General features: G+C 40.3%; 2 protein-coding genes across 4 annotated transcripts; both read left to right on the forward strand.

The window, feature by feature from the left end:
• Window positions 1-25: 25 nt before the first annotated feature.
• On the forward strand, window positions 26-2,227 carry LOC115205425 (serine/threonine-protein kinase/endoribonuclease IRE1-like). Its single transcript, XM_029771401.1, has 4 exons — window positions 26-59; window positions 865-967; window positions 1,108-1,301; window positions 1,924-2,227. Exons 2-4 carry the CDS (start codon window positions 913-915, stop codon window positions 1,981-1,983), a joined length of 309 nt encoding a protein of 102 aa, XP_029627261.1. The 5' UTR covers window positions 26-59; window positions 865-912; the 3' UTR covers window positions 1,984-2,227.
• Window positions 2,228-3,219: 992 nt separating this feature from the next.
• Window positions 3,220-27,221, forward strand: LOC115205407 (serine/threonine-protein kinase/endoribonuclease IRE1). 3 transcript variants are annotated; one of them, XM_029771371.1, is made up of 15 exons: window positions 3,220-3,702; window positions 13,116-13,169; window positions 13,603-13,851; window positions 14,473-14,721; window positions 17,225-17,296; window positions 19,266-19,328; window positions 19,810-19,891; window positions 20,016-20,220; window positions 20,734-20,836; window positions 21,190-21,383; window positions 23,543-23,690; window positions 25,351-25,478; window positions 25,690-25,813; window positions 26,095-26,177; window positions 26,415-27,221. In XM_029771371.1, exons 2-15 carry the CDS (start codon window positions 13,151-13,153, stop codon window positions 26,595-26,597), a joined length of 1,902 nt encoding a protein of 633 aa, XP_029627231.1. In that variant the 5' UTR covers window positions 3,220-3,702; window positions 13,116-13,150; the 3' UTR covers window positions 26,598-27,221. The 3 variants fall into 3 exon arrangements, with proteins under 3 accessions (XP_029627231.1, XP_029627248.1, XP_029627240.1); XM_029771380.1 differs by lacking the exon at window positions 3,220-3,702 and adding an exon at window positions 10,787-10,806; XM_029771388.1 differs by lacking the exon at window positions 14,473-14,721.
• Window positions 27,222-27,773: the final 552 nt, after the last annotated feature.

Below are 27,773 nucleotides of genomic sequence, written 5' to 3' on the forward strand. Positions count from 1 at the left end.
ACGCTGTTGTACACGTCGATCCAGAGCATTCCAAACATGCTCAAGGGGTGACATGTCTGGTGAGTATGCAGACCAGAACTGGAACATTTTCAGCTTCCAGGAATTGTGTACAGATCCTTGCGACATGGGGCAGTGCATAATCCTGCTAAAACATGAGGTGATGGCAGCAGATGAATGGCGCGACAATGGGCCTCAGGATCTCGTCACAGTATCTCTGTGCATTCAAATTGCTGTCGATAAAATGCAATTGGATTCGTGTCCGTAGCTTATGCCTGCCCAAATCATAACCCCACAGCCAACATGGGGCACTTTGCTCACAATGTTGAGATCAGCAAACCGCTTGCCCACAAAACGCCATAAACGTGGTCTTTGATTGTGAGGCCAGTTTGACGTACTGCCAAATTGTCTAAAATGACATTGGAGGTGGCTTATGGTAAAGAAATGAACATTACATTATCTGGCAACAGTTTTGATGGACATTCCTGCAGTAAGCATTCCAATTGCAAACTCCCTCATAACTTGAGACATCTGTGGCATTGAAAGTGTGACAAAGCTGCACATTTTAGAGTGGCCTTTTATTGTCCCCAGTAGTAGGTGCACCTCTATAATGATCGTGCTGTTTAATCAGCTTATTGATATGACACACATGTCAGGTAGATGGGTTATCTTGGCAAAAGAGAAATGCTCACTAATGGATGTAAACAAATGTATGCACAAAATTTGAGAGAAACACGCCTTTTGTGTGTATGGAAAATCTCAGGGATTTTTTATTTCAGCTCATGGAACATAGGCCCAACACTTTACATTCCAAGGTTAGAATGCTTGGGGTTCATCAGCGCACTAATACTTGGGTGTCTCTTCCAGTGTTTTACTAAAGAAAATCCTTTTGACCTTCGTGGACTGAAACCAGTGATGCTGCTGCAGCAGACCATGATAGGACTGAAACACCTGCACTCTCACAAAATAGGTTATAATGATATGCTGTATACTGCAGATAATCTTAGTGAAGTTACAGTATTGATGACTTTTCCTCATATAATCATTGATCAGATTTATGAACTTCCCTCAACTCCAGTAGACTGATTCATCCTGATCTTTTCTCCCCAGTCCACCGTGATGTGAAGCCCCACAACATCCTGTTGAAAGACCACTCTGGCTCAGTCACGGTCAAGATCTCAGACTTTGGTATGAGTAAGCAGTTAGCGGACGGCAGACAAAGCTACAGCATGAGGTCGGGAGCCCTTGGCACCATGGGCTGGAATGCCCCAGAGGTCCTGGATGAGAGCAGGAAAGTAAACCCTGTGAGTGGCCCCTGATCTTTACACTGGACCAGAGAACTGTTCAAGTCATTACAGATTCAGAGAGCACGTGCCAAGACCAGAGTAGGCACATTTCTATTTAATGCAACAGTTTTTGTGACAAAACTATTGGTAGAATTGAAAATGCAATAGAAACACATTCAACTTCTGAGTTTAATTCGGTACATGAAAACTTAAGTGAAAAAGTTCATTTGTGTACACTATGTCATCACACACTGATTTTTATCCTTAAAAAGTTTTTATCCTCAACATATTTGCTTACTTAATATGCTACCTGTATTTAAAATACATGTTGAGACACAGAGAAAGTTCACTGTGACTGTTGCATTCATGAGTTTTTAATTTGCACTATATATTAATTTTCCTATTTAGCTCGTTGGTATGTTTTTATTTTATGCCTTGTGGATAACTAGTCGGCTGAAGATTTCTTGAGAGGTAGACTATATTTATAGGATATCTAACTTTAAACCAGGACATTGTGAGTTATTTCAATCTAGCTGCATTATGAGACTTGACTAGGGGATTGGTTTGTTTTACAGGTTTTAGAATAAATTATTAGAATGTACTGTGTGGAATACTCATTGCATGTATTTTCTCTTGCCAGATCTATGTAAATTCTGGTTGTATAAAGGAGGGTTCGTCAGAGATCTTCTCCATGCCATGAGAAATGAGGTATGGGTGTCTTTCCAGCTAAATGGAACAACAATACTTTTATGATGTACTATTTATGGCTGGAGGGAAGGAGTGACACAATTATCATTTGATGTAACAGTGTATGCATACCCTTCTCTGTGCAACAGCCTCTTATGTGTGTTTACCTGATTAAAGATGGACGTTAATATTAATCGTTCTTCTTTTGTCCCCCTCCTATAGAAGCACTCTGATTAAATGTTCTCTTACCTCCCCTCCCTAAGGCATAACTGTCGTTTTCTATCAAACAAAACTTAGTGCTCAGACAAGGGAAGGGCAACTTCTTTAACAGCTCTGTGATTTATCCCATTACTTTATTTCACAGCTCTCACTCTTCACTCCACAGACAGGACAGAGCCCACCAGGTGCTGCTTTGTTCTTAGCCTACAATGCATTTCAACACAGTGATAAAGTATTGCTTATTTTTTGGAGGTGAGTTGAAAACATGAATTACTTATGTATTTAGACAGTAGCAGCTCTTTGGCATTAAAGCAATTACACGCACACACCCCGTGCCCAAGACCACAGAGCCACTGCAGACGCTGTGTCCTGTACTGGTGAGGACCAGGCCTGCATTGCCTGGGAGCCGCCGACAGGGGGGAGCAGCAGCACAAACCAGGATCAGAATGTATCCGTCCTCAAGGTCCCTGAAGCATCAAGAAGCAAGGGAGGAAATGAACTAATTTAGGCCGTACTGTGTAGTACAGAGATACTCTTTTATTTTCACTGGAATCTCTCCTAATGTCAAGTATTTTGAGGTATTTAAGTATTGTACATATTATCTTGAATGACCGGTGTACATATTACATTGACTCTGTACTGGTACTCCCTGTATATAGCCTCGCTATTGTTATTTTACTGCTGCTCTTTAATTATTTGTTACTTTAATTTATAAATTGTTACTTATCTATTTTTCACTTAACACTTATTTTTCTTAAAACTGCATTGTTGGTTAAGGGCTTGTATAAGTAAGCATTTCACTGTAAGGTCAACTAACACAACTGTTGTATTCATGTGACAAATAAAATTTGATTTGATGTGTTGGGCACAAAATACTTGGCAAAGCAAGGGAGGAATTATTGTGTTGATGTTTTTGGAAGACTTAAGTTTATTGTCACGTGTGCTCCCTCTCCGGCCTCTAGGCCACCAGGCTGCTCGTTATGGCACACATCTGTCACCATCGTTACACGCGTCAGCGCATTATGACACTCACCTGGACTCCATCACCTTTTTGATTACCTGCCCTATATATGTCACTCCCTTTGGTTCCTTCCCCAGGTGTCATTGTTTCAGTTTCATGTCTGTGCGTTGTTCATGGTTCTTATTATGTTTAATTTATTGATTAAATCACTCACTCCCCGAACTTGATTACCGACTCTCAGCGCACATCGTTCCACAATGATAGTTTTATTGTGCAATGTTCCCTCAGTGAGCCATATGCAGGCTATGACAGATATGCCAAAGGGTGTTTGAAATATCGGGTTGCGATTTTATTGCAGGGCGTCACCCGAAGTGCATAACTCTTGTTTTCTACCAAGCGAAACTTACAGTGGACAAGACAAGGGCAACTTATTTGACAGCCATGTGATTTGGGTGGGACTAAAAAAATGTAATTTCCTTATTTCACAGTTCTTCTTTCACAGCTCTCACTCTTCATTTAAACACAGTGATACAGTGTTGCTTATTTTTTGAGGTGAGTTAACATTAATTACTCATGTATTTAGACAGATATTCCAAAGGGTGTTTGAACTTAACACTGGTAAAAGCATAATGTATTTATCTTTTGTACTTTTATCTTGTCTCTGTTAGCGTTGTGCTGTACATCAGACACAAAGAAATGTGATCTGATTGTGTTTTTATTGCAGGGCATCACCCAAAGTCTTGTTTAGTTGATCGCTGACACATCAGAGCTGTGTTGAATACTCACACTACCCACACTAACCGTACTATGTATGACGTGAATTGAGTATTATGTATGCTTATTGGTCATTGTATGGATATAATTAGTATGCCAAAAGTTCCCGGATGTCGTACTAAATTCGCAAAATATGAAGTATACACGCAGAGTACACTATTTCCATAATATGTTCTATCAGTGCTATTTCTGTACTTTAGGGCTATAATGCAATTCTTCAGGTAATGGGCGTGGCTTCACATCGTTTCCAGATTTGAAGAAAATGGCGGAAAATATGCAGCGGAAGTACGAGTGTGGATACAAATGCATTGTTTTAACTAATTATGAGAAATGTTAAGAAAATGTTGAGTAATGTAAAAAAGTTATTACTTTTCAAATAAGTTACCTTACACGATATGTTGGCTGACAATGTGTTAGCTATGCTGTCCTCACGAACCACATAACATATAATTGCATCAATATGTATCGGTATGTTAGCTAGCTACCTAGGTTATACATCAAACTTGCCAGTATATTAACTATAGGCTAACTAACTACCCAACGTTTATTGACTTGATTATTCCCGTCATTCTTAGTTTAGCTAAATGTTATAGTCGTGCGTTCTCAATGGACATTCGCTCTGGCTATCTACTCCGACTCCGATCTCATCTGAGTGTATCTGAGCGCAGAATAATGAATTTAGGAGCGCTCAACACCGGTTGAATATGGCCGGTGTCAGTAAATTTCGGCAAAAAAAGCTTAATTAAATTGTTGCCAGCAGCACAGTTAGTCACTAACGCTCTGGATAACATGAAAACTGCCTAACCAGCTCTGTTAGGGCGAGTGGTTGTTACTTTTATTTTTTATTTGAAGCCAAACTAGGTTACCTGGGGTGACAGGTAGCCTAGTGGTTAGAGCGTTGGGCCAGTAACCGAAAGGTTGCTAGATTGAATCCCTGAGCTGACAAGGTACAAATGCCGTTCTCCCTCTGAACAAGGCAGTTAACCCATTGTTCCTAGGCTGTCATTGTAAATAAGAATGTGGTCTTAACTGACTTGCCTAGTTAAATAAAAAAAATACAAGTAGAGTGGTCACTCTCATTTGTGTCTAGAAGTAGCTGGCTAACGTTAGCTTGGGTGCTTGACTGCCCATGTAAGGTCAGTACGCTCAAATCAACCCTACTCCTCGCCTGAGCGTCCAGTGTTCGCTCCGAGAGCGAACTAGTCATTTGTTATGCTAACTAGCTAGCAAGAGGTTGCATAGCAACAGCATCAACTTCCGGTAGGCTGGCGAAGCGCTAGTACACTCAACTGAAATGATACTGTCCGTTTACAGTATACTAAAATGAACTAATGGTATGTAGTATATACTCATTAAGTTCGTAGTATACAGTATGTTAGTAAGGTTATTCGAACACAGATTAGGCCTTTACTAAAACTTGTTTGGCTACAAGTCATGATAGGATGATTACAAAAAAGTATTCACCTTACATTCCGGGTTATGGGCTTTATTTTTTTTTTGTCCATTTGATGGAGGAATGATATTTATTTTCTCTCATCCTATATTCCTTAATGATGATCCAATGCAACATGTTTTATTCAATCATATCCATTGTCAGTGAATGACAGATGAATAGGTATTTAATGTATTACAATTATTAGCTGTAATAGTTTGTGGTAATATTTGATTTATTTTCTAAGTGAAATTAATTTACTTCAGGTGGGTATTTTGTAATATTCATACTACACCGATCAAAAATATAAATGCAACATGTAAAGTGTTGGTCCCATGTTTCATGAGCTGAAATAAAAAAATCTGGAATTTCCCACATGCACAAAAAGCTTATTTCTTTCAAATTTGGTGTACAAATTTGTTTCCATCCCTGTTAGTGAGCGTTTCATTAACCTGACAGGTGTGGAAAATCAAGAAGTTGATTAAACATCATGATCATTACACAGCTTGTGCTGGGAGGCTAATCAATTTATTTCAATTGACTGATTTCCTTATATGAACTGTAACTCAGTAAAATCTTTTCAATTGTTGCGTTTATAGTTCTGTTCAGTATATTGTACATTCTATAGGTCTTTCTCCATTCTGATTGTTTTGTACTGTTCAATTCAACTTCAACCCCCCCCCCTCCCAAAAAACAGCATTGTCACCCATTACTGCACGATATGAGAAAACAATCTAGGCTTTATTTTTAAGCAAGTGTAGCAATTGCGATTTGACTTGCGATTTAGAGCAAAACACTTGGGTGAACTGTTGGAATAATGGAAATAGAATGATTATTCTAATTCTATAGTTAGAATATAGTAGTGGGCACTTTGAATACAGATAGTATTTGACATGCCAACGAATGAAAATACCAAGGAGGCGTTATTGTGACAGGGTAGGAAACAAATAGTTGTGTTTCCTAGGGGACCCTATAATCTTTGGCTACATTGAGTGTTTTCTCTTAGCTACTTCATGTAGTTAACATAGTATTGCTTTGCGCATTCCTCTTTGATTTAGAAGATACTGTTACACAAAAAAACATGCAGATTTAGGTCTACTTCATCACTAGTATTATCATGCTGTATCGCTTATTACGTTTGCTCTGACAACATTTATTAGCTAGCTAGCGATTAGCATTAGCGGCTAACAAGATTTAGGCCTAACTTGCTAAAAAAAAGACAAACTAGCTGTTTGCAGATGTAAGAAACACAAACTAATGGTGTAATTATAGAACACTAGTGGATTTCTATTAAGAGCAAAGTGAAAACAGCATCGATGCCATGTTCTGCATTAACCATGCAGAGGCTGAACGCAGGACCACCAAGGATCAACAAATGCGCTTCTTGAGTGACGGGGCGGGGCTAGGTCTGTGTGGAAAGTGGCGTAGAGAGAGAGAGATGACTTAAGTAGCGAAGTAAACTATAAAAATGGACGTTACACACGACGTTTCACATTTAACAAACCAAACATTCAAATACCGTTATAGAAGATAAAGTAAAAACCCAAACCGGTCCGTACATCAATACAGGTATATTGTAAAATACAGTATACCGTCCAGCCCTATTCAGCCCTAAGATGCACATTGATCAAAAGTGCGACAGTTTTGTCCTACATTACTTTACTGTAATTGCACATGATAATGGCATGCTTACAGGCTCTCACAGTTTCAAACAATTTACATTTTGTCAGGAGTCACAATTAGAATGTGTTTTTGTTATGCCACCAACTTGCTATAATAAAGGATGTTTGATTATGACTATCTTTTGTGGTAATATATAATTAATACCAGTGGTGGCTGCTGAGGGGAGGATGGCTCATAATAATGGCTGGAACGGCATGAATGGAATGGCATCTAACACAATGAAAACATGGGTTTGATATCATTCCACCAATTCTTCTCCAGCCTACCTTCTGTGTTTAATACGTAACATTATATTTATGTTCAGAATGCAAACTAGTTACATCGATGATTAATGTGTGCACTGTCCTGTCATGGAATCCCCCTGGGTCGAGTTAGACTTTACAGAATGTTCAGATGGAAATACTGGATAGAAATATTGTATATTATGTAGAACAGACATGGTTCTCTGTCATGTAAAATGGGGAATGATGCCAGTTCTAATCAAAACATGTCTATCTACAATGTTCAGATCATTCCAATCTCCTGAGCACTGCCCTAGAGACCTCAAGAATAGTTGCTGGATGAATGAAGATCTCCCACTCAGGCAGTTTACCATTGAAAATAATTGTCACAGTTCCGGTCTGCTTAAGGGGTGACTCTCCCATAGGGAACAATGCATTAGCACCCTTAAACTCAAATCAAATCAAACTGTATTGGTCACATACACATGGTTAGCAGATGCTAATGCGAGTGTAGCGAAATGCTTGTGCTTCTAGTTCCGACCGTGCAGTAATATCTAACAAGTAATCTAACAATTTCACAACAACTACCTTATACATACAAGTTTAAAGGAATGAATAAGAATATGTACATATAAATATATGGATGAGTGATGGCCAAACGGCATAGGCAAGATGCAGTAGATGGTATAGAGTACAGTATATACATATGAGGTGAGTAATGTAGGGTATGTAAACATTATATAAAGTGGCATTGTTTAAAGTGACTAGTGATACATTTATTACATCCAATTTTTTTATTATTAAAGTGGCTAGAGATTTGAGTCAGTGTGTTGGCAGCAGCCACTGAATGTTAGTGATGGCTGTTTAACATTCTGATGGCCTTGAGATAGAAGCTGTTTTTCAGTCTCTTGGTCCCAGCTTTGATGCACCTGTACTGACCTCGCCTTCTGGATAATAGCGGGGTGATCAGGCAGTGGCTCGGGTGGTTGTTGTCTTTGATGATCTTTTTGGCCTTCCTGTGACAGCGAGTGGTTTAGGTGTCCTGGAGGGCAGGTAGTTTGCCCCCGGTGATGCGTTGTGCAGACCTCACTACCCTCTGGAGAGCCTTCCGGTTGTGTGCGGGGCAGTTGCCGTAACAGGCGGTGATACAGCCTGACAGGATGCTCTCAATTGTGCATCTGTACAAGTTTCTGAGTGTTTTTGGTGACAAGCCAAATTTCTTCAGCCTTCTGAGGTTGAAGAGGCGCTGCTGCGCCTTCTTCACAACGCTGTCTGTGTGGGTGGACCATTTCAGTTTGTTCGTGATGTGTACGCCGAGGAACTTAAAGCTTTCCACCTTCTCCACTACTGTCCGGTCGATGTGGAAAGGGGGGTGCTCCCTCTGCTGTTTCCTGAAGTCCACGATCATCTCCTTTGTTTTGTTGACGTTGAGTGTGAGGTTATTTTCCAGACACTACACTCCGAGGGCCTTCACCTCCACCCTGTAGGCCGTCTCGTTGTTGTTGGTAATCAAGCCTACCACTGTAGTGTCGTCTGCAGGCGTGCATGGCCACGCAGTCATGGGTGAACAAGGAGTACAGCAGAGGGCTGAGAACGCACCCTTGTGGGGCCCCAGTGTTGAGAATCAGCGGGGTGGAGATGTTGTTTCCTACCCTCACCACCTGGGGGTGGCCCGTCAGATAGCCCAGGACCCAGTTGCACAGGGCGGGGTCAAGACCCAGGGTCTCGAGCTTAATGACGAGTTTGGAGGGTACTATGGTGTAAAATGCTGAGCTGTAATCGATGAACCGCATTCTTACATACAGTTGAAGTTGGAAGTTTACATTCACCTTAGCCAAATACATTTAAACTCAGTTTTTCACAATTCCTGACATTTAATCCTAGTAGAAATTCCCTGTCTTAGGTCATTTAGGATCACCACTTTATTTTAAGAATGTGAAATGTCAGAATAATAGTTGAGAATTATTTATTTCAGCTTTTATTTCTTTCATCACATTCCCAGTGTCACGTTCGTCGCAGCGGGTTGAGTGCTCATCTTAACTTTTATTGTGAACACGACTAATAAACAAAACAATAAACGAACAAACAGTCTTGTAGGCTCACACAGCAGTACAAAGAACAACATCCCACAAATCCCATGACAAACACATTCCTAATTATAGGACCTTCAATCAGAGGCAACGATAGACAGCTGCCTCCAATTAAAGGTCCTAATCCCAATTATCTAAACACAGAACTAAACACCCTAGAACAGACATAGAAATATACAAACATAGAACAATGACCAAAACCCTGGAATACATAAATCAAACACCCCTCTACATACACACACACACACACCCCAAACCATATAAAACAAATACCCCCTGCCACATCCTGACCAAACTATAATAACAAATAACCCCTTTAGTGGTCAGGACGTGACACCCAGTGGGTCAGAAGTTTACATGCACTCAATTAGTATTTGGTAGCATTACCTTTAAATTGCTGAACTTGGGTCAAATGTTTCGGGTGGCCTTCCACAAGCTTCCCACAATAAGTTGGTTGAATTTTGGCCCATTCCTCCTGACAGAGCTGGTGTAACTGAGTCAGGTTTGTAGGCCTCCTTGTTCGCACATGCTTTTTCAGTTCTGCCCACAAATTTTCTATAGGATTGAGGTCAGGGCTTTGCGATGGCCACTCCAATACCTTGACTTTGTTGTCCTTAAGCCATTTTGCCACAACTTTGGAAGTATGCTTGGGGTCATTGTCCATTTGGAAGACCCATTTGCGACCAAGCTTTAACTTCCTGACTGATGTCTTGAGATGTCTTGAGCCATATTCATGATGCCATCTATTTTGTGAAGTGCACCAGTCCCTCCTGCAGCAAAGCACCCCCACAACATGATGCTGCCACCCCGTGCTTCACGGTTGGGATGGTGTTCTTCGGCTTGCAAGCGTCCCCCTTTTTCAGCAGTTGTGGCTGCTTTGTGTGATGTATTGTTGTCTCTAGCTTCTTGCCTCTTGTGCTGTTGTCTGTGCCCAATAATGTTTGTACCATGTTTTGTGCTGCTACCATGTTGTGATGCTACCATGCTGTGTTGTCATGTGTTACTGCCTTGCTATGTTGTATTAAGTCTCTCTTTATGTAGTATTGTGTTGTCTCTCTTGTTGTGATGTGTGTTTTGTCCTATATTTATATTGTATTTATTTTTTTATTTTTAATCCCAGGCCCCCTTCCCCGTAGGAGGCCTTTTACCATTTAGTAGGCCGTCATTGTAAATAAGAATTTGTTCTTTACTGACTTGCCTACTGTAGTTAAATAAAGGTAAAATAAATGTAAAAAATGTAAAAAATCCACAGATGACGCAATCTCTTTTGCACACTACTCTCTCCCACCTGGACAAAAGGAACACATACGTGAGAATGCTATTCATTGACTACAGCTCAGCATTCAACACCATTGTGCCCTCAAAGCTCATCACTAAGCTAAGGACCCTGGGACTAAATGCCTCCCTCTGCAACTGGATCCTAGACTTCCTGACGGGCCGGCCCCAGGTGGTAAGGGTAGGTAACAACACATCTGCCACACTGATTCTCAACACAGGGGCCCCTCAGGGGTGCATGCTCAGTCCCCTTCTGTACTCTCTGTTCACCCATGACTGCATGGCCAAGCACTCCAACACCATCATTAAGTTTGCCGACGACACAACGGTGGTAGGCCTGATCACTGCCAACGATGAGACAGCCTGTAGGGAGGAGGTCAGAGACCTGGCAGTGTGGTGCCAGGATAGCAAACTCTCTCTCAACATGATCAAGACAAAGGAGATGATCGTGGACGACAGGAAAAGGAGGGCCGAGAACACTTCCGGCGCCGACAGAGATGGCTGCCTCGCTTCGCCCCCATTCTCATCGACAGGGCTGTAGTGGAGCAGGTTGAGAGCTTTAAGTCCCTTGGTGTCCACATCACTAACAAACTATCATGGTCCAAACACACCAAGACAGTCGTGAAGAGGTCACGACAATGCTTATTCCCCCTGAGAAGACTGAAAAGATTTGGCATGGGTCCTTAGATTCTCAAAAAGTTCTACAGCTGCACCATCGAGAGCATCCTGACTGGTTTCATCACCGCATGGTGTGGCAACTGCTCCGCCTTCGACCGCAAGGCACTACAGAAGGCAGTGCGTACGGCCCAGTGCATCACTAGGGCCAAGCTTTCTGACATCCAGGAACTCTATACCAGGCAGTGTCAGAGGAAGACCCTAAAAATTGTCAAGGACTCCAGCCACCCTAGTCACAGACTGTTCTCTCTGCTATCGCATAGGAAGAGAGACTGGAGTGCCAAGTCTAGGTCCAAAAAGTCTAGGTCTTAACAGCTTCTACCCCCAAGCCATAAGACTCCTGAACAGCTAATCAAATGGCTACCCTACTGTAACTATTTGCATTGACCCTTCCCCCTCACCCCCATTTTTACGCTGCTGCTACTCTCTGTTTATTGTCTATGCATAGTCACTTTACCTACATGTACATATTACCTCAATTACCTCGACTAACCTGTGCTGGCGTATGTGACAAATAAGATTTGATTTGAAATTTGATTTATCTGGTACCATAAGTACCATCCCTTTATTCTATTAATGCTGTATACATTGTGTATTTTGCCCTTGCAAAATAGTCCCCTTCTTAAGCTTAGCAGATAGATAAACTCTTTCCAGCTACTGTAGTATTAAATAATGCTTTATTACCACCAGTTCGTAGGTACAGCATTAGAAACAGAGTAAAACTTAAATAGTAGAAAGAAAACAACCATATAGAGGTTCAGAAATGTTGTGAAATAGCAGTTACAAATAGAAATCAAACTGGATGGACATCAGAAATAGAGGAAGGACTAAAAACAAACAAAATATAACTATTGTAAAATAGATTGTGTCTGTAAAATGTGTATAATATGTATAAACTGAAGGTAGAAGCCTACAGTTGAAGTCGGAAGTTTACATACACGTAGGTTGGAGCGTAGCCTAGTGGTTAGAGCGTTGGACTAGTAACCGCAAAGGTTGCAATATCAAATCCCCCAGCTGACAAGGTACAAATCTGTTGTTCTGCCCCTGAACAAGGCAGTTAACCCACTGTTCCTAGGCCATCATTTAAAAAATAAGAACGTATTCTAAACTGACTTGCCTAGTTAAATAAAGGTAAAATAAATCTTATTTTACAGGAAATAGAAATTTATGGAAAGAACAGATCTTATCAGTGAGCAATTAACCTTAAAATGAACTCAAACCAACTACAGGAGCCAGAACATTGTGACTTTGGCAAGGTTTATCAAACTTTTAGAAGAGTCAAGGATATGGTTATATGTGAAATGGATAGAATACCACTCTTATAGGACAGGATTAAACTGGATGTTTCATGGGTTTAGTTAGGAAGTTAGTTGCTTCAAGTAGAAGACCCTCATGAGACCATAAAACATGACTCAAACACAGATATCTGGTGACAAAAAGTAAACATTGTCGAGAGAAGATTAGTGAGAGGAAAGAGGAAGTGTAGAAAAATAAAGACAGAAAGTTGCACACTTTAAATATGCTCCCAGCGATTAAATGGGTAAACCCATAGGTTCACTCATTAACTTGTTTGAAGAATATACAGTGTGCAACTTTCTTTCTGTATTTTTATTCAGTTTACTTTCTTTAAGTCAGGACCTCTTTAAAGATTGGGTATGGTCAGCTCATGTTTGTTATAGGAAAAAGGAAGTGGACATAATGTGTGTAAAGTTTGGTTATCAGTTGTAAGGGATAGCCTATACCCTTTTTTCTGTCCATGTGAAATGTTTAATGCATTGTTACTCACTCATTCTGTCTTTCTCTCTACCTCTCCAGAACAAGCTACTTCTCACCATTCTTAGTTTGCTGCCATGACATCAAAAGAGGATGGTAAATGTGACATATTTGCTTTGGGATCAACTCAAAAATAATACTATTGATTTGAGCAAGTTGTGGACAACTGCTGTAGTTAACTTTCTGTATTTGTATATAAATTGTTTACCATGTTTTGTAGTTATAAAATAAAAAGGCATCCTAAAAGATTCACATTGTGAGGAATGACAACAAATGACATAAAGATAGCAAGAACCATACTACTAGAGAGCATTAATACTACACCATTGATATTACATGGACAAATACTACATGATGACAATACAAATTGATGACAATTTGATGTTGTGTGTGTCGAACCTGAATGCAGACAATACTTCCCAGCTTCCTACATATTTAGTCTTGTCCATTTAGGGCCACATACACCAAGTGTGATTGTCTAATATTGTCTTGATAACTGTAACTCTTTCTTTCCTAACCTGACTACCAGCTGCTGAGTTTGTGGATAGACACAGGGCTGAGCTCATCCAGAGGGTTCGCAAGGTGATGCCCATAGCAGATGATCTGCTCAGAAGGGGCATGATCAATTATGAAATGTTTGCTAATATTACAACTTCCAAGACCAACCAAGGAAAGATGAGAGAGTTGTACAAAGCATTGCAGTCAGGAGGGACACCACTTAAAACAGCCTTCTACAGGATTCTGCTGAAAAATGAACGTCTTCTGGTCATCAATCTGGGTAAAGTCCTCTCTCTTCCTCTTCTTGGTGCAGTTTGTAGGACTACTGTAGAATATTGCATTTTACACATTTGTCACACTCTTCCCCATTCTGTGGATAAGAACATAGGCTACACTCTGATGTTTGTTTAATTTAGGTAAAGTAGAAATGTAACCCAGTCACAACTCAAAAGTGAAATATGTAAGTCTCTCTAAGTGGTTGTCTTAACAGACAATAGAGGCAGACCATAACTGACCATTATACTCTCAATGTTAATGTCATTAAGTAGCAGAATTTCATTACCACCCAATTTTACCAGAGTACAGCATTCTCAGCCAGGGAGAGATAAGCAGTTGGAGATCAGGGTCAGGGTTAACCCTACCCTAAACCTAACCCTAACCCTACGTTAATCGAGCCAGCAAACACAGTCATTTCTTTCTCCCTCTTACTAGGACAACATAGTAACAGACAAGGCTTACTGGCCTATGACTAGAATTTCCCATTTGTCCTGTCCTGAATGTAAACAAAACCTCCCAGCTTCCTACATGTTTTGTCTTGTCCATTTAGGGCCACATACACCAAGTGTGATTGTCTAATATGTCTTGATAACTGTAACTCTTTCTTTCCTAACCTGACTACCAGCTGCTGAGTTTGTGGATAGACACAGGGCTGAGCTCATCCAGAGGGTCCACATGGTGATGCCCATAGCAGATGATCTGCTCAAAAGGGGCATGATCTATCCTGAGGTGTACTCTAATATTCAAACTGCCATTGCCAGCCAGGACCAGATGAGAGAGTTGTACAAAGCCGTACAGTCAGGAGGGCCAGAAGTTAAATCAGCCTTCTACAGGATTCTGCGGAAACAGGAACCTCATCTGGTCATCAATCTGGGTAAAGTCCTCTCTCTTCCTCTTCTTGGTGCAGTTTGTAGGACTACTGTAGAATATTGCATTTTACACATTTGTCACACTCTTCCCCATTCTGTGGATAAGAACATAGGCTACACTCTGATGTTTGTTTAATTTAGGTAAAGTAGAAATGTAACCCAGTCACAACTCAAAAGTGAAATATGTAAGTATCTCTAAGTGGTTGTCTTAACAGACAATAGAGGCAGACCATAACTGACCATTATACTCTCAATGTTAATGTCATTAAGTAGCAGAATTGTATTACCACCCAATTTTACCAGAGTACAGCATCCTCAGCAAGGTAGAGATAAGCAGTTGGAGATCAGGGTCAGGGTTAACCCTACCCTAAACCTAACCCTAACCCTACGTTAATCGAGCCAGCAAACACAGTCATTTCTTTCTCCCTCTTACTAGGACAACATAGTAACAGACAAGGCTTACAGGCCTATGAATGGCATTTCAAAATGTGCCTGTCCTCTGGGGAAGGCAATCAATGTATTGAAAGGTAATGAAAGTGCTTTGAAAGTGTCTGTTTTGTCAATCAAAAGAAATTGTCTGATCATAACTGATCCTTCAATTCTGAATGCATGCATTCTTCTCCATTTTACCCCATCAAAAGCAGATGAATTTCCTTACCTGCCAAGCTCCCTCTATGTAATTAATACTTAGTAAGAATACTCAGTAAGACAAATGGTCTTGTGTAATATTCTGTAATACAGGGGTCTTGAAACTTTTCTTGCCCAGGGACCCACACCAAGGCAAACCGGTGACCCAGGGACCCCCCTTAAGTTTACAATTTTAATTTAGAAAATAAATACAAATGGCATGGGCAAAATTATTAACAGCCAACAAACGCTTCTTCTAGCCATCAATGAGCCTGCTGCTCTTTTCTACTGCAATTTGGCCTACTCTTCAGAAGCAAACTGCTCTAATTCTTCAATGTTGGAGGGGTGGCCTCCACCAACTGCTGTTTTTAGATCTTGCAATGTGGATGTGATTCAGATCTGGACTCTTCACTGGCCACTCCAGAACAGTTCAGTGTTTCTTTTGGAACCTTTCCAGGGTGTTTTTTATTTATTTCAATGTGTGTTTGGGGCTGTTGTCTTGCTGGAAGACCCACCACATTCAACAGAGACAGTGTTTAGACACTGGGTTGAACATTGCAAAACAGCTTTATAATCTGCTGATTTTATGATTTCTTGCACATGTTCAAGGCCCCCAGTACCAGAAGCAGCAAAGCAACCATACAGCATTATTGAACCTCCCCCATAATTGATTGTAGGGAAAGTGGTATTTTCTTTGAATGCTTAATTTGGTTGTTGGTAACCAGAGGAAGACCCCACTGCTGAAGGAGAAAGCCTGATTGAATTGCTCAAAAACCCACCTAAACAAGCCTGTATCCTGGGGAAAATGTTCTGTGTACCAATGAAACGGAATTAGAGCTCTTTGGCAATACAGATCAGCGCTGTTTACTGACAACCAAATGAAGCATTCAATGAAAACTACACCCTCCCTACAATCAAAGATGGAGGAGGTTTGATAATGCTGTGCGGTTGCTTTGCTGCCTCCAGTGCTGGGGGCATTGAACGTGTGCAATGCATCATGAAATCAGCAGGTTATCAGGTGTTTTGGAGTCCAATGTTCAACCCAGTGTCCAAAAATGCCTCTAAAACATACATCAAAAAGCACCCAGGAATGGTTAGGAAGAGACGCTGGACTGTTCTGAAGTAGCCAACGAAGAGTCCAGATCTGTAAACTCATGGCAAGATCTGAAAACAGCAGTTGGTGGAGGGCAGGCACCCCTCAAACATTGAAGAATTAGAGCAGTTTGCTGCTGAAAAGTTGCCCTCATTTTCAGTAGAAAGGTGCAGAAAGCTCATTGATGGCTGCAAGAAGCGTTTGTCTGCAGTTATATGAACCAAGCTCCAGGATTTAGTTTTATATTATTTTAACATCCCCACGTTTTAATTGGAAGAGGAAGTGTGAACTCTAACATAGCCTATTAGATAGAAAGGTAACTCCAAACACATTTTCTCAAGTAACAACTGTTTAGCTGGTTAAACAAAGGTTAGCCATGTGTTGGCAAAAATGAATGTCCAAGTCAAAAAAGATACTCGTGGGTGCTTTTTCAAAGCCTATGTCAGATGTTTTGTTGAATATTAGGAGTTGAGAAATAAAGTTGACATGATAAGAAATAACATATTCATCTCTTTTATATTGTAGTCATGCAATGTACATTTAGTTTATTATGTTATTACAAGCAATATTGATTTAAAAAAATCCACTTTATTTATAAATATATTTGTGAACCACCTGCAGTACATGCGTGGACACCTAGGGGGGTGCAGACCCCAGTTTGAAGACCCCATGTAATATATATAGACAGGCCCTTGATAATGTAATAATTCAATAGGACATATCAGATTATCCATTCGTTGTGACGCTCTCTCTCTATCTCTATCTCTCTCCTCTCTCTCTCTCTCCAGAGGATGCTGTTGGAGATCTAGAAGATTGTTTGAACATTGGAGAATCTTCTTCAGGGAGCATTGCATTGGAAGGTAACGAAGTTATGGAGACATCTTCAGCCAGGTCTTGTATTGTATAAACACACACAGCCTGCTAGTGTTTTATATCTATAAAATATATTTAATACGGTATATCTACCATTGTGCTGGTTTGATTGTTCTCAATGACATGATGTTGTGCATTATATACAATCAGGTCCATAATTATTATCACCCTTGATATGTACAGTGAGGGAAAAAAGTATTTGATCCCCTGCTGATTTTGTACGTTTGCCCACTGACAAAGAAATTATCAGTCTATAATTTTAATGGTAGGTTTATTTGAACAGTGAGAGACAGAATAGCAACAAAAAAAATCCAGAAAAAACGCATGTCAAAAATGTTATAAATTGATTTGCATTTTAATGAGGGAAATAAGTATTTGACCCCTCTGCAAAACATGACTTAGTACTTGGTGGCAAAACTTTTGTTGGCAATCACAGAGTTCAGACGTTTCTTGTAGTTGGCCACCAGGTTTGCACACATCTCAGGAGGGATTTTGTCCCACTCCTCTTTGCAAATCTTCTCCAAGTCATTAAGGTTTCGAGGCTGACGTTTGGCAACTCGAACCTTCAGCTCCCTCCACAGATTTTCTATGGGATTAAGGTCTGGAGACTGGCTAGGCCACTCGAGGACCTTAATGTACTTCTTCTTGAGCCACTCCTTTGTTGCCTTAGCCGTGTGTTTTGGGTCATTGTCATGCTGGAATACCCATCCACGACCCATTTTCAATGCCCTGGCTGAGGGAAGGAGGTTCTCACCCGAGAATTGATGGTACATGGCCCCGTCCATCGTCCCTTTGATGCGGTGAAGTTGTCCTGTCCCCTTAGCAGAAAAACACCCCCAAAGCATAATGTTTCCACCTCCATGTTTGACGGTGGGGATGGTGTTCTTGGGGTCATAGGCAGCATTCCTCCTCCTCCAAACACGGCGAGTTGAGTTGATGCCAAAGAGCTCCATTTTGGTCTCATCTGACCACAACACTTTCACCCAGTTGTCCTCTGAATCATTCAGATGTTCATTGGCAAACTTCAGACAGGCATGTATATGTGCTTTCTTGAGCAGGGGGACCTTGCGGGTGCTGCAGGATTTCAGTCCTTCACGGCGTAGTGTGTTACCAATTGTTTTCTTGGTGACTATGGTCCCAGCTGCCTTGAGATCATTGACAAGATCCTCCCGTATAGTTCTGGGCTGATTCCTCACCGTTCTCATGATCATTGCAACTCCACGAGGTGAGGTCTTGCATGGAGCCCCAGGCCGAGGGAGATTGACAGTTCTTTTGTGTTACTTCCATTTGCGAATAATCGCACCAACTGTTGTCACCTTCTCACCAAGCTGCTTGGCGATGGTCTTGTAGCCCATTCCAGCCTTGTGTAGGTCTACAATGTTGTCCCTGACATCCTTGGAGAGCTCTTTGGTCTTGGCCATGGTGGAGAGTTTGGAATCTGATTGATTGCTTCTGTGGACAGGTGTCTTTTTTACAGGTAACAAACTGAGATTAGGAGCACTCCCTTTAAGAGTGTGCTCCTAATCTCAGCTCGTTACCTGTATTTAAGAAACCTGGGAGCCAGAAATCTTTCTGATTGAGAGGGGGTCAAATACTAATTTCCCTCATTAAAATGCAAATCAATTTATAACATTTTTGACATGCGTTTGTCTGGATTTGTTTGTTGTTATTCTGTCTCTCACTGTTCATTTTTTTTTTTACATTTTACATTTTTAGGCATTTAGGAGACGCTCTTATCCAGAGCGACTTACAGTAGAGTGCATACATTTTTATTACATTTTTACATATTGGCCCCCCGTGGGAATCGAACCCACAACCCTGGCGTTGCAAGCGCCATGCTCTACCAACTGAGCTAAAATTATAGACTGATCATTTCTTTGTCAGTGGGCAAATGTACAAAATCAGCAGGGGATCAAATACGTTTTTCCCTCACTGTATGATGTTATCCTATTTTAGGTCCTGCATTACCTCCTGCCTCCAATATATTGCCTGCGACTGGAAGAAAACCTGCTGCACTTGGTGAGCTATCAACCATTTTGACATGTTTGTTAAAGATCCAATTTGGTTCCCAATTTACATGAGCATGTATGCAACATAAATCCAATCATTTCAATACTCCTTACAGATTATGTTAAAGGCACGACAGCAATAGCTGCAATGCTCCCAAGTATGCTAATACAATGTGTAATTGTAGCTAGAGAACTTTCTGCAATGTGGGAAATGTAAAACTTGTAGTGTATTTGAGGTTTAAAAAGGCTTCTGAAGTTTGTAAATTCCACTTAGAAATTTCAGTCTTGATGGTCCCGAAAAATCTATCAACCCCTACACAAATGTCCAATAATTATAATCCACATAATAATTTACATTTCCTGTTGCTGCATGATTATTTTCCTGCTGTAGCAAACTCGCTCAAATTTAAATCCTACATATGTATAATTCTCATAAAGGTACAGTAGGGTGGTATTTTCTGTCTGAACACAGCGTTTTAATTTTGATACAGCATCAGATGAGGAATCGGTTGGAAAGATCACATACTACACCAGTAACCATCTTGGAAAAGGTGCCGATGGAATTGTGTTCAGGTAAACCAGCTTAAACATTATTGTGGAAATGTGTTTGTAACCCTAATCACCTCTTTGCAGCAAAATTGTCTATACGATCGGTTCATTGACTATATGTTTATCTTTCTCTACCTCTATCCTCCAGGGGTTACTTCCTTTGTGATGATAACAACAAGCGTCCTGCGGCAGTGAAAAGAATTGAACTAGCAAAACAAAGCTATGCTGATCGAGAGGTCACTTTGCTTCTTAAATTGGACGACAATCCCCATGTCGTCCGCTACTTCTGCACTGAGAAGGACGGGCAATTCCTATACATTGCCATCGAGCGATGTGCCGCCTCTTTAGATAAGGTCTAAGTGAATGACTCACTATTTTATTCTCTGACTTATCCAAGGGGATCAAACTTGATTATATAACAGTCTCACATCATGATTATCTGTGTTAGAATATACAGTATACTGAACAAAAATATAAACGCAACATACAACAATTTCAAAGATTTTACTGAGTTACAGTTCATATAAGAAAATCAGTTAATTGACATAAATTCATTAGACTCTAATCTATGGATTTCACGACTGGGACTACAGATATGCATCTGTTAGTCAAAGATACCTTAAAAAGGGTAGGGGCGTGGATCAGAAAACCAGTCAGTATCTGGTGTGACCACCATTTGCCTCATGCACTGCAACACAGGCTGTGGATTGTGGGCTGTGGAATGTTGTACCACTCCTCTTCAATGGCTGTGCGAAGTTGCTGGACACTCCCTCAAAACCTGAGACATATATTTTTGTTCAGTGTACATTCCAAGGTTAGAATGCTTGGGGTTCATCAGCGCACTAATACTTGGGTGTCTCTTCCAGTGTTTTACTAAAGAAAATCATTTTGATCTTCGTGGACTGAAACCAGTGATGCTGCTGCAGCAGACCATGATAGGACTGAAACACCTGCACTCTCACAAAATAGGTTCTAATTAAATTTTTTACTTTTTTAATTTAACCTTTATTTAACAAGGCAAGCCAGTTAAGAAACCACTTGGCCAAACCCTAACCCGGATGACGCTGGGCCAAGTGTGCGCCGCCCTATGGGTCTCCCAATCACGGCCGGTTGTGAAACATTCTGGAATCTAACCAGGGTCTGTAGTGACACCCATAGCACTGAGACCGCTGCACCCCTCAGGAGCCCAGTATTTTCTGTAGACTGTAGATAATCCTAATGAAGTTACAGTATTGATGACTTTTCCTCATATAATCATTGATCAGATTTATGAACTTCCCTCAACTCCAGTAGACTGATTCATCCTGATCTTTTCTCCCCAGTCCACCGTGATGTGAAGCCCCACAACATCCTGTTGAAAGACCACTCTGGCTCAGTCACGGTCAAGATCTCAGACTTTGGGATGAGTAAGCAGTTAGCGGACGGCAGACAAAGCTACAGCATGAGGTCGGGAGCCCTTGGCACCATGGGCTGGAATGCCCCAGAGGTCCTGGATGAGAGCAGGAAAGTAAACCCTGTGAGTGGCCCCTGATCTTTACACTGGACCAGAGAACTGTTCAAGTCATTACAGATTCAGAGATAATCGAGAAAGAAATAGGCTAATTGGGATCTCCTTACAGGAGTAAAACAGGATTGGCCCATTGCTCAAAGGAACAGTTCACCCTAAAATCAAGTTGATCATCTGTTGTGGAGATCAAGCTACAGTATGTTATACATACATAAGAAAGATGGTCAGCGTCTACACAACCATGGTGTGGGATGGGGACTATGCTCGACATCAGACCACTTTTGGGGATAAAAAAAAGAACCCCTTTAATCCAAAATGTTTATGCCAGTAAAGTATACCATTAAAAAAAATGTGATGGAACCAGGAAGTTTCTGTACAATTTTATGAATGCCAATAGATCATTTGTTCGTTCGACATGTTGGGATCTTTTTGTGTCTGTAAAATTAATTGTGCGAGAAATGGCAGTAGAAATGGCTTCATGCGCAAATATTGATATAATAACCATCATACTGAGGTAAACTTGGAGTCACGCGATGACATGTTGTGTGGTCCTCCCACTACGACTTCGGAAACCAAGCCATTTATTAGGCTACAGATGAAATAAATTATGATGAACTTCACAGGAGGGTGAATTTTTTTAATGTTTAACATTTATTTAACCAGGCAAGTCAGTAAAGACACATTCTTATTTACAATGACGGCCTAGGAACAGTGTTAACTGCCTTGTTTAAGGGCAGAACGATCGATTTTTACCTTGTCAGCTCGGGAATTCGATCTAGCAACCTATCGGTTACTTGCCCAACGCTCTAACCACTAGGCTACCTGCCTCTAACCACTAGGCTACCTGCCTCTAACCACTAGGCTACCTGCCTTTAACCACTAGGCTACCTGCTACCTGAAAGTGCATGGTGATGAGTTTGACGCTCCTTTCCTATAAACATGGAGGGTCTTATTCTGGTGACATGATGATCGTTGCTTGATGGCCACTTGACAAAAAATATTCTCACTCTTATCCATCATCTCATCATGTAAACTAGCCTACCCTCACTGTATCTGCTAGCTGTTGGCTAGAGAGCACGTGCCAAGACCAGAGTAGGCACATTTCTATTGAATTCAACAGTTTTTGTGACAAAACTATCAGTAGAATTGAAAATGCAATGGAAACACTTTTGAGTTTTTTTCGGTACATGAAAAAAAAGGAAATGTTGTGTGCACTACGTCATGACGCACTGATCGTTATCCTTAACAAGTCTGTTTGGTGGGAACACTACAGGCGGGAAAATGCTAATGTTTTCTTTATGTAGATTTTAGAATATTCGCATGAAAATCTGTCGCCAATTGGATGGAAACCTAACTATAGTTACGCTGCTACTTGGTCGAAGTGAATAGATCACTGTACCGTCGTAACAAGGTTGACCTTCGGATTGCTGAGCCAGCACCTACTCAGAACCCTGATGATCAAAGGGGTCGCATGACAAAAGACGGAACCCCAGCAAGTCACATGGGGCCTGAGTCACTGGGCGAAGAGCCAGGGGATCACAGGTCGGCCGCTCCCTCGCCCATCAATACTCCCCTTAGACAGTCAGGTGACACGCCTGTGCGGGAACCCGCAGTCCTCGCAGACAAGCCCCCTGTCTTTTCACGCTGCGGGAGTCTGTCCCAGCCACCAAAAATATTTAATCTGTAGGTTTCCCATTAGGGATTGTTGACAGACAGAGATAAAAGTGAAGAGAGTATCAAAATGTGTTAAGTTGTTACCTGAAAAAAAAAAGAAAGAAAAAAAAGAACTTAACTGTTCATGTTGGAAATTATTACTAGGTTTGTTTTGTTAGTGAATTGACAGCTCCTGTCCTTTTTTATAAAAGGGAAGATGTTATGGGTGTAAGATGGCACAGTGATGCCATCTGTTGGTAAATGTTAATTACTGCAACTCCAGTGTTTTTACCGGTGTGCTTGAGATACCCGGATGTATTGTAATGTACTGAACAAGACTGGTTACTCGCATCAACACCTCTGTCTCGTCATTTATTAACATTCAAACAGAAACCTAGCTATAGTCTGACAAATTTGTGAACTATTACTTTAGGTTGCCTGTAGATTGGAACTAGTAATGATTGTGGTACTGTTCTGAAACACCTATTATTAAAGACACTCCTCTTCCTCTACAGACCAGTGCTGTGGACATCTTCTCTGCCGGCTGTGTGTTTTACTATGTTCTAACAGGAGGAGAACATCCCTTTGGAGAACCCTATCGGCAGACTGGTAATATCATGGATGGCAAATACAACCTTAACGGATTACAGAAAGACAAACATGGTAAGGTTAGTGTACAACTGAAAGGTTGTTTCTGAAATCATCATCAGAGTACTAATTAATTTAAAGTAAAGGCAAATAGTAATTTCTTTGCAGTGGCATCATGTAGCCTAACTTTGAACATAAACTATGAAGAAAATGTAGGCTATTTGCTAATGATGGTTGTGGGTTTTTAAATGGCATATTGTTGATAAATATATGACCTGAAACATTCTCACTTATGATTAACCAAAATGAGTACTATTCTCATTCTTGTAAATGGCCCATGTAAATGTGGGATCATAATGTGAGTTAGTTTTCTACAGCAGGAAAATAATCCTGCAGCAACAGGAAATATGAATTATTATTTAGATTAGAATTAATTAACATTTTTTGTACGGGTTAGTACATTTTTTGTTAGGGCAAATCAATTCAGAAATTTCAAAGCGGAAATTACACATTTTAGAAGCCTTTTTAAACCACAAATACAGTACAAGTTTGCATTTCCTGCTGTGCAGGAAAATTCTCATCAACAAAAGAGTGATCCAATTAAGATCCTACATCTGTAGACACCAAGCCAGAATTTGACCCTATGGAATAGTGATCTCAAATTTTGTCTTTGAGAGAGGCCTGATAAAATGTTCTAATAAGCACTGACATTGATTGCTTTTGTCATCATCTTTGACTCAACTCAAATTCTGGGTCTTTCTTCATTAAAATCATCACATTGATTCTGAGGAAATACCAAACACAATTCATTATAACTTTCACAATACAGTAAAGAGCCTACTAACTCGTCAACCAGTTAATAAATGATATGTTGGATTCACGTCTCTAACTCAACCCAAAATAAAAGGATTAAGCCAGTGGCTCAGATGGAACTATCCAAACAGTAGGTACAGTACATCTCCTTTACATGTTGATATTTGGTTGTCTTGTCAACCAAACACAATTCAAAATGACTTTTGTAATATAGCCTTAACTTTAGTCTTTCTTACAAACTATTGCAACCTTATAATGAGTAACACATCCATGGCCACATTTTGATGTAACTGTAACAATAAATATCTTCCTATGTAATCATAGAACGTGTGCATGTTCGAGATGGCATGCAAAGGATGCAGGTCTGTAGAGATCTTCACAATTACTAGAATAATCTGCGCAGAATTTCGAAACGGCGTTGATCACTTGCACCATTTACTTTTAACGTAATCCCAACTGCAATCCAGTTCATTTGACTGTGCTATTAGATGAAGCACAGTAATAACACATTAAGTTGTTGTATGAATAAACAAAATATCTGACATTCCCATTTTAACTTTGTTGTGCTTTTAAATGTTTGAAAGTGCAGTGATAACACATTTAGGTAACAACAAACCAAAAATTGACATTATTGTTCCTTTGTAATTTGGTTGTGCTTTTACAGTAGATGGTTCAAAGCATAATAACAACAAACTTTCAACAACTGTTGGCTGTCTTTTTAGTGGGTGAATATACTGTAGGTTATATTCTCATTGATCAACATCTCCACCAAATATTAGCCAGTTGTCCACTTTGAAATGACGTGCTGTGCCCAGTGTGGGCACTTTCATCACCATGTTTTTGAATGAACAAAGTGCCTTGGCCTTGAACCTGCCCATGGTTACTGTGTGTGTGTGTGTGTGTTTGGTCTTATCTTTCCCAGAGGACATTGTGGCCACAGACCTGATAGAACAGATGCTGAATATGGAGCCCCAGAGGAGGCCTTCTGCTGAGAGCGTGCTCAAACACCCCTTCTTCTGGAGCCTGGAGAAACAGCTGCAGTTCTTCCAGGTCACAATCAAGTATATTCAATCCATAGCTAATGTCAGTTAGCTAGATTACAATATCATTTAATTCTACTAGGGAAACATTTAACTGTAACAACAGAAACAATGGGTATACTGTCAATAGAATATATAGCAATAGTGGAGTCCATTGAGCATACAGCAAGAGGGTGGTAAATGATATGCTTGATTCACTAAAGTACTGTCTTCCCCTGTAGGATGTGAGTGACAGAATTGTAATGGAGGCATCGGATGGTCCAATCATACAGCAGCTAGAGTCAGGGGGACAGGAAGTGGTGAGGAATAACTGGATGGAACACATCCCAGCAGTTCTGCAGAAAGGTTAGTGACTGGTCTGAGATCAGCGTTTGAACAGCAACACTTTACAGCCTGTAAAGCCATATTCTATTACAGTATATTTCTATTAACATCCAGATCAGAGGTGTCATGAATGACATGACTATATTTGCAAGATGAGTTTATTACTGGACCAGACGACAGCAACATCTCTTTTTTGTTGTTGTTTTATATTACACTAATGATAAACTTTCTTAATATCATAATTCTGTATCTTAATAGAATTGTTTTTGTTTGTTTACTGGCTGTGTTTCCTCCTTCTGCAGATCTAGAAACACGTAAAGGAGCATATAAAGGAGCATATGAAAAGGGCTCTGTTAAAAGTCTTCTACGTGCCATAAGAAACAAGGTGTGTTTTGTCCAAATACAATTGCCATACTATATTAAAATACACAAATGAAGCATAATGATAATGTGTTGGTATATTTGCAAAACATTATTTAATTAGTCAAAAACATGAGAGGAGGCATCCTCTATGCCACCTACTACCCTCATAAACCTGTTAAATGGAGTATTTATGTAAATCTGACACAAGAAACTAAATGTGTGTAAATTAATTTTATAAGCAACATGTTGTTTCCCATAGAAACACCATTACCACGAATCTCCTAAGGAGGTCCAGGAGACTCTGGGCTCCATCCCTGATGACTTTGTCTCCTACTTCACCTCCCGCTTCCCCCACCTGCTGCTGCACACCTACCTGGCCATGCGTTCCTTAGCTGAGGAGCTGACTTTCCAGAAATACTACCCTAAGTTGAGAGAGTCGTAGATGGTCTATGACACATCCACAGCCTAAGACCAAAAAGTCCTTTATACCAACTTTGAAGTGATGACAACCAAGCCACCATCCCAAATATTCTGTCTTTTTCTAGGCTTTGCTTTTATTGTTGTTTTCATAACATGAACCTGCAGTGCACTGAATCCAGAGACATTCCTTTTATGTAGACCAACGCAATGACAATTCCATAACTAGATAGACTGTCAGTTCACTGTACTGTCAATGTACTTTATTGTTGTGATCCAAAAGTGAACTTAGTTAATTTTTTATTTTTTGGGGTATCTGTTTTTCTATTACATTGCTTATGAAATAACATTCTTTATGCATGAATGTATTCCTGATCCAATGTGGACCCTATCACAGGCACATCAAATGGAGACGTTTCTTTAAGTGCATAGTTGTCCTTTTATTCACTGTACTTTGTCTTGTTTATGTATGTCCATAGATTATTTAATGCTTTATAGATGATGCTTGTACCATGTTTGACTATAATGGCTTTTAGTACGTCAACTCAATTTGAGTGGTCCACAATGTTTTTATTTTATTTTGAATCTGTATTTTGTATTATTGTATCATTGTGTAGTAAGATGAGAAATAAAAAACCCGCACACTGCTCTTGATAGTATCACTGCTCTTTATTAAGATTTACGTGTCGGCCTCAAGGCCTTCGTCAGAGTTCTTTTTATAACTTGCACCCTTATGTAGACATTGCTCCACCCACATCCGTTTAATGCATCAAATGGGTTTGGAGTATAAGGAAAACAAGCATATGTTACTAAATATAACAATGTGCATTTCATAAGTATTCTAATAAAGTGTGTACATAAAACGTATTAAACATGTCTGTAAAACCACAATGAGGACATCGACCTATCAACTAAGGTTTCATAAATCATTGGCTACAGTACAAGAAACAACGTCAGAGTAATCTGAAGTGGCGGCATTAACTCATGTTCACATTTACAACATAACATGCATGAGCATTTCATCATTAAGACATTTTGGGTATAATGTCTGGAGGGTGAAAATCCCAAAACATTCTCTTTTGCTCAGAGTATTATTCATATCACCTCCCTGGTCTGATATCTTGACTTTCTCTATGCCACAAAATCTAAAGGTAGAAATGTCAAGTTTCTGGTCATTTAAATAGACCCCCGACATCTAATG

Source organism: Salmo trutta, chromosome 1 (genome assembly GCF_901001165.1).
Source record: "Salmo trutta chromosome 1, fSalTru1.1, whole genome shotgun sequence".
Taxonomy (NCBI): domain Eukaryota; kingdom Metazoa; phylum Chordata; class Actinopteri; order Salmoniformes; family Salmonidae; genus Salmo; species Salmo trutta.

Excerpts from the sequence above, each read along its gene's own strand:
- LOC115205407 (XM_029771371.1), top strand. Across the intron at positions 13,852-14,472 it reads TCTTCTGGTCATCAATCTGG|CTGCTGAGTTTGTGGATAGA; the intron begins GTAAAGTCCTCT and ends CCTGACTACCAG. Across the intron at positions 21,384-23,542 it reads AGAGCAGGAAAGTAAACCCT|ACCAGTGCTGTGGACATCTT; the intron begins GTGAGTGGCCCC and ends CTTCCTCTACAG.
- LOC115205425 (XM_029771401.1), top strand. The coding sequence starts at position 913 with ATGCTGCTGCAGCAGACCATGATAGGACTGAAACACCTGCACTCTCAC. Across the intron at positions 968-1,107 it reads CCTGCACTCTCACAAAATAG|TCCACCGTGATGTGAAGCCC; the intron begins GTTATAATGATA and ends TTTTCTCCCCAG. Across the intron at positions 1,302-1,923 it reads AGAGCAGGAAAGTAAACCCT|ATCTATGTAAATTCTGGTTG; the intron begins GTGAGTGGCCCC and ends TTCTCTTGCCAG.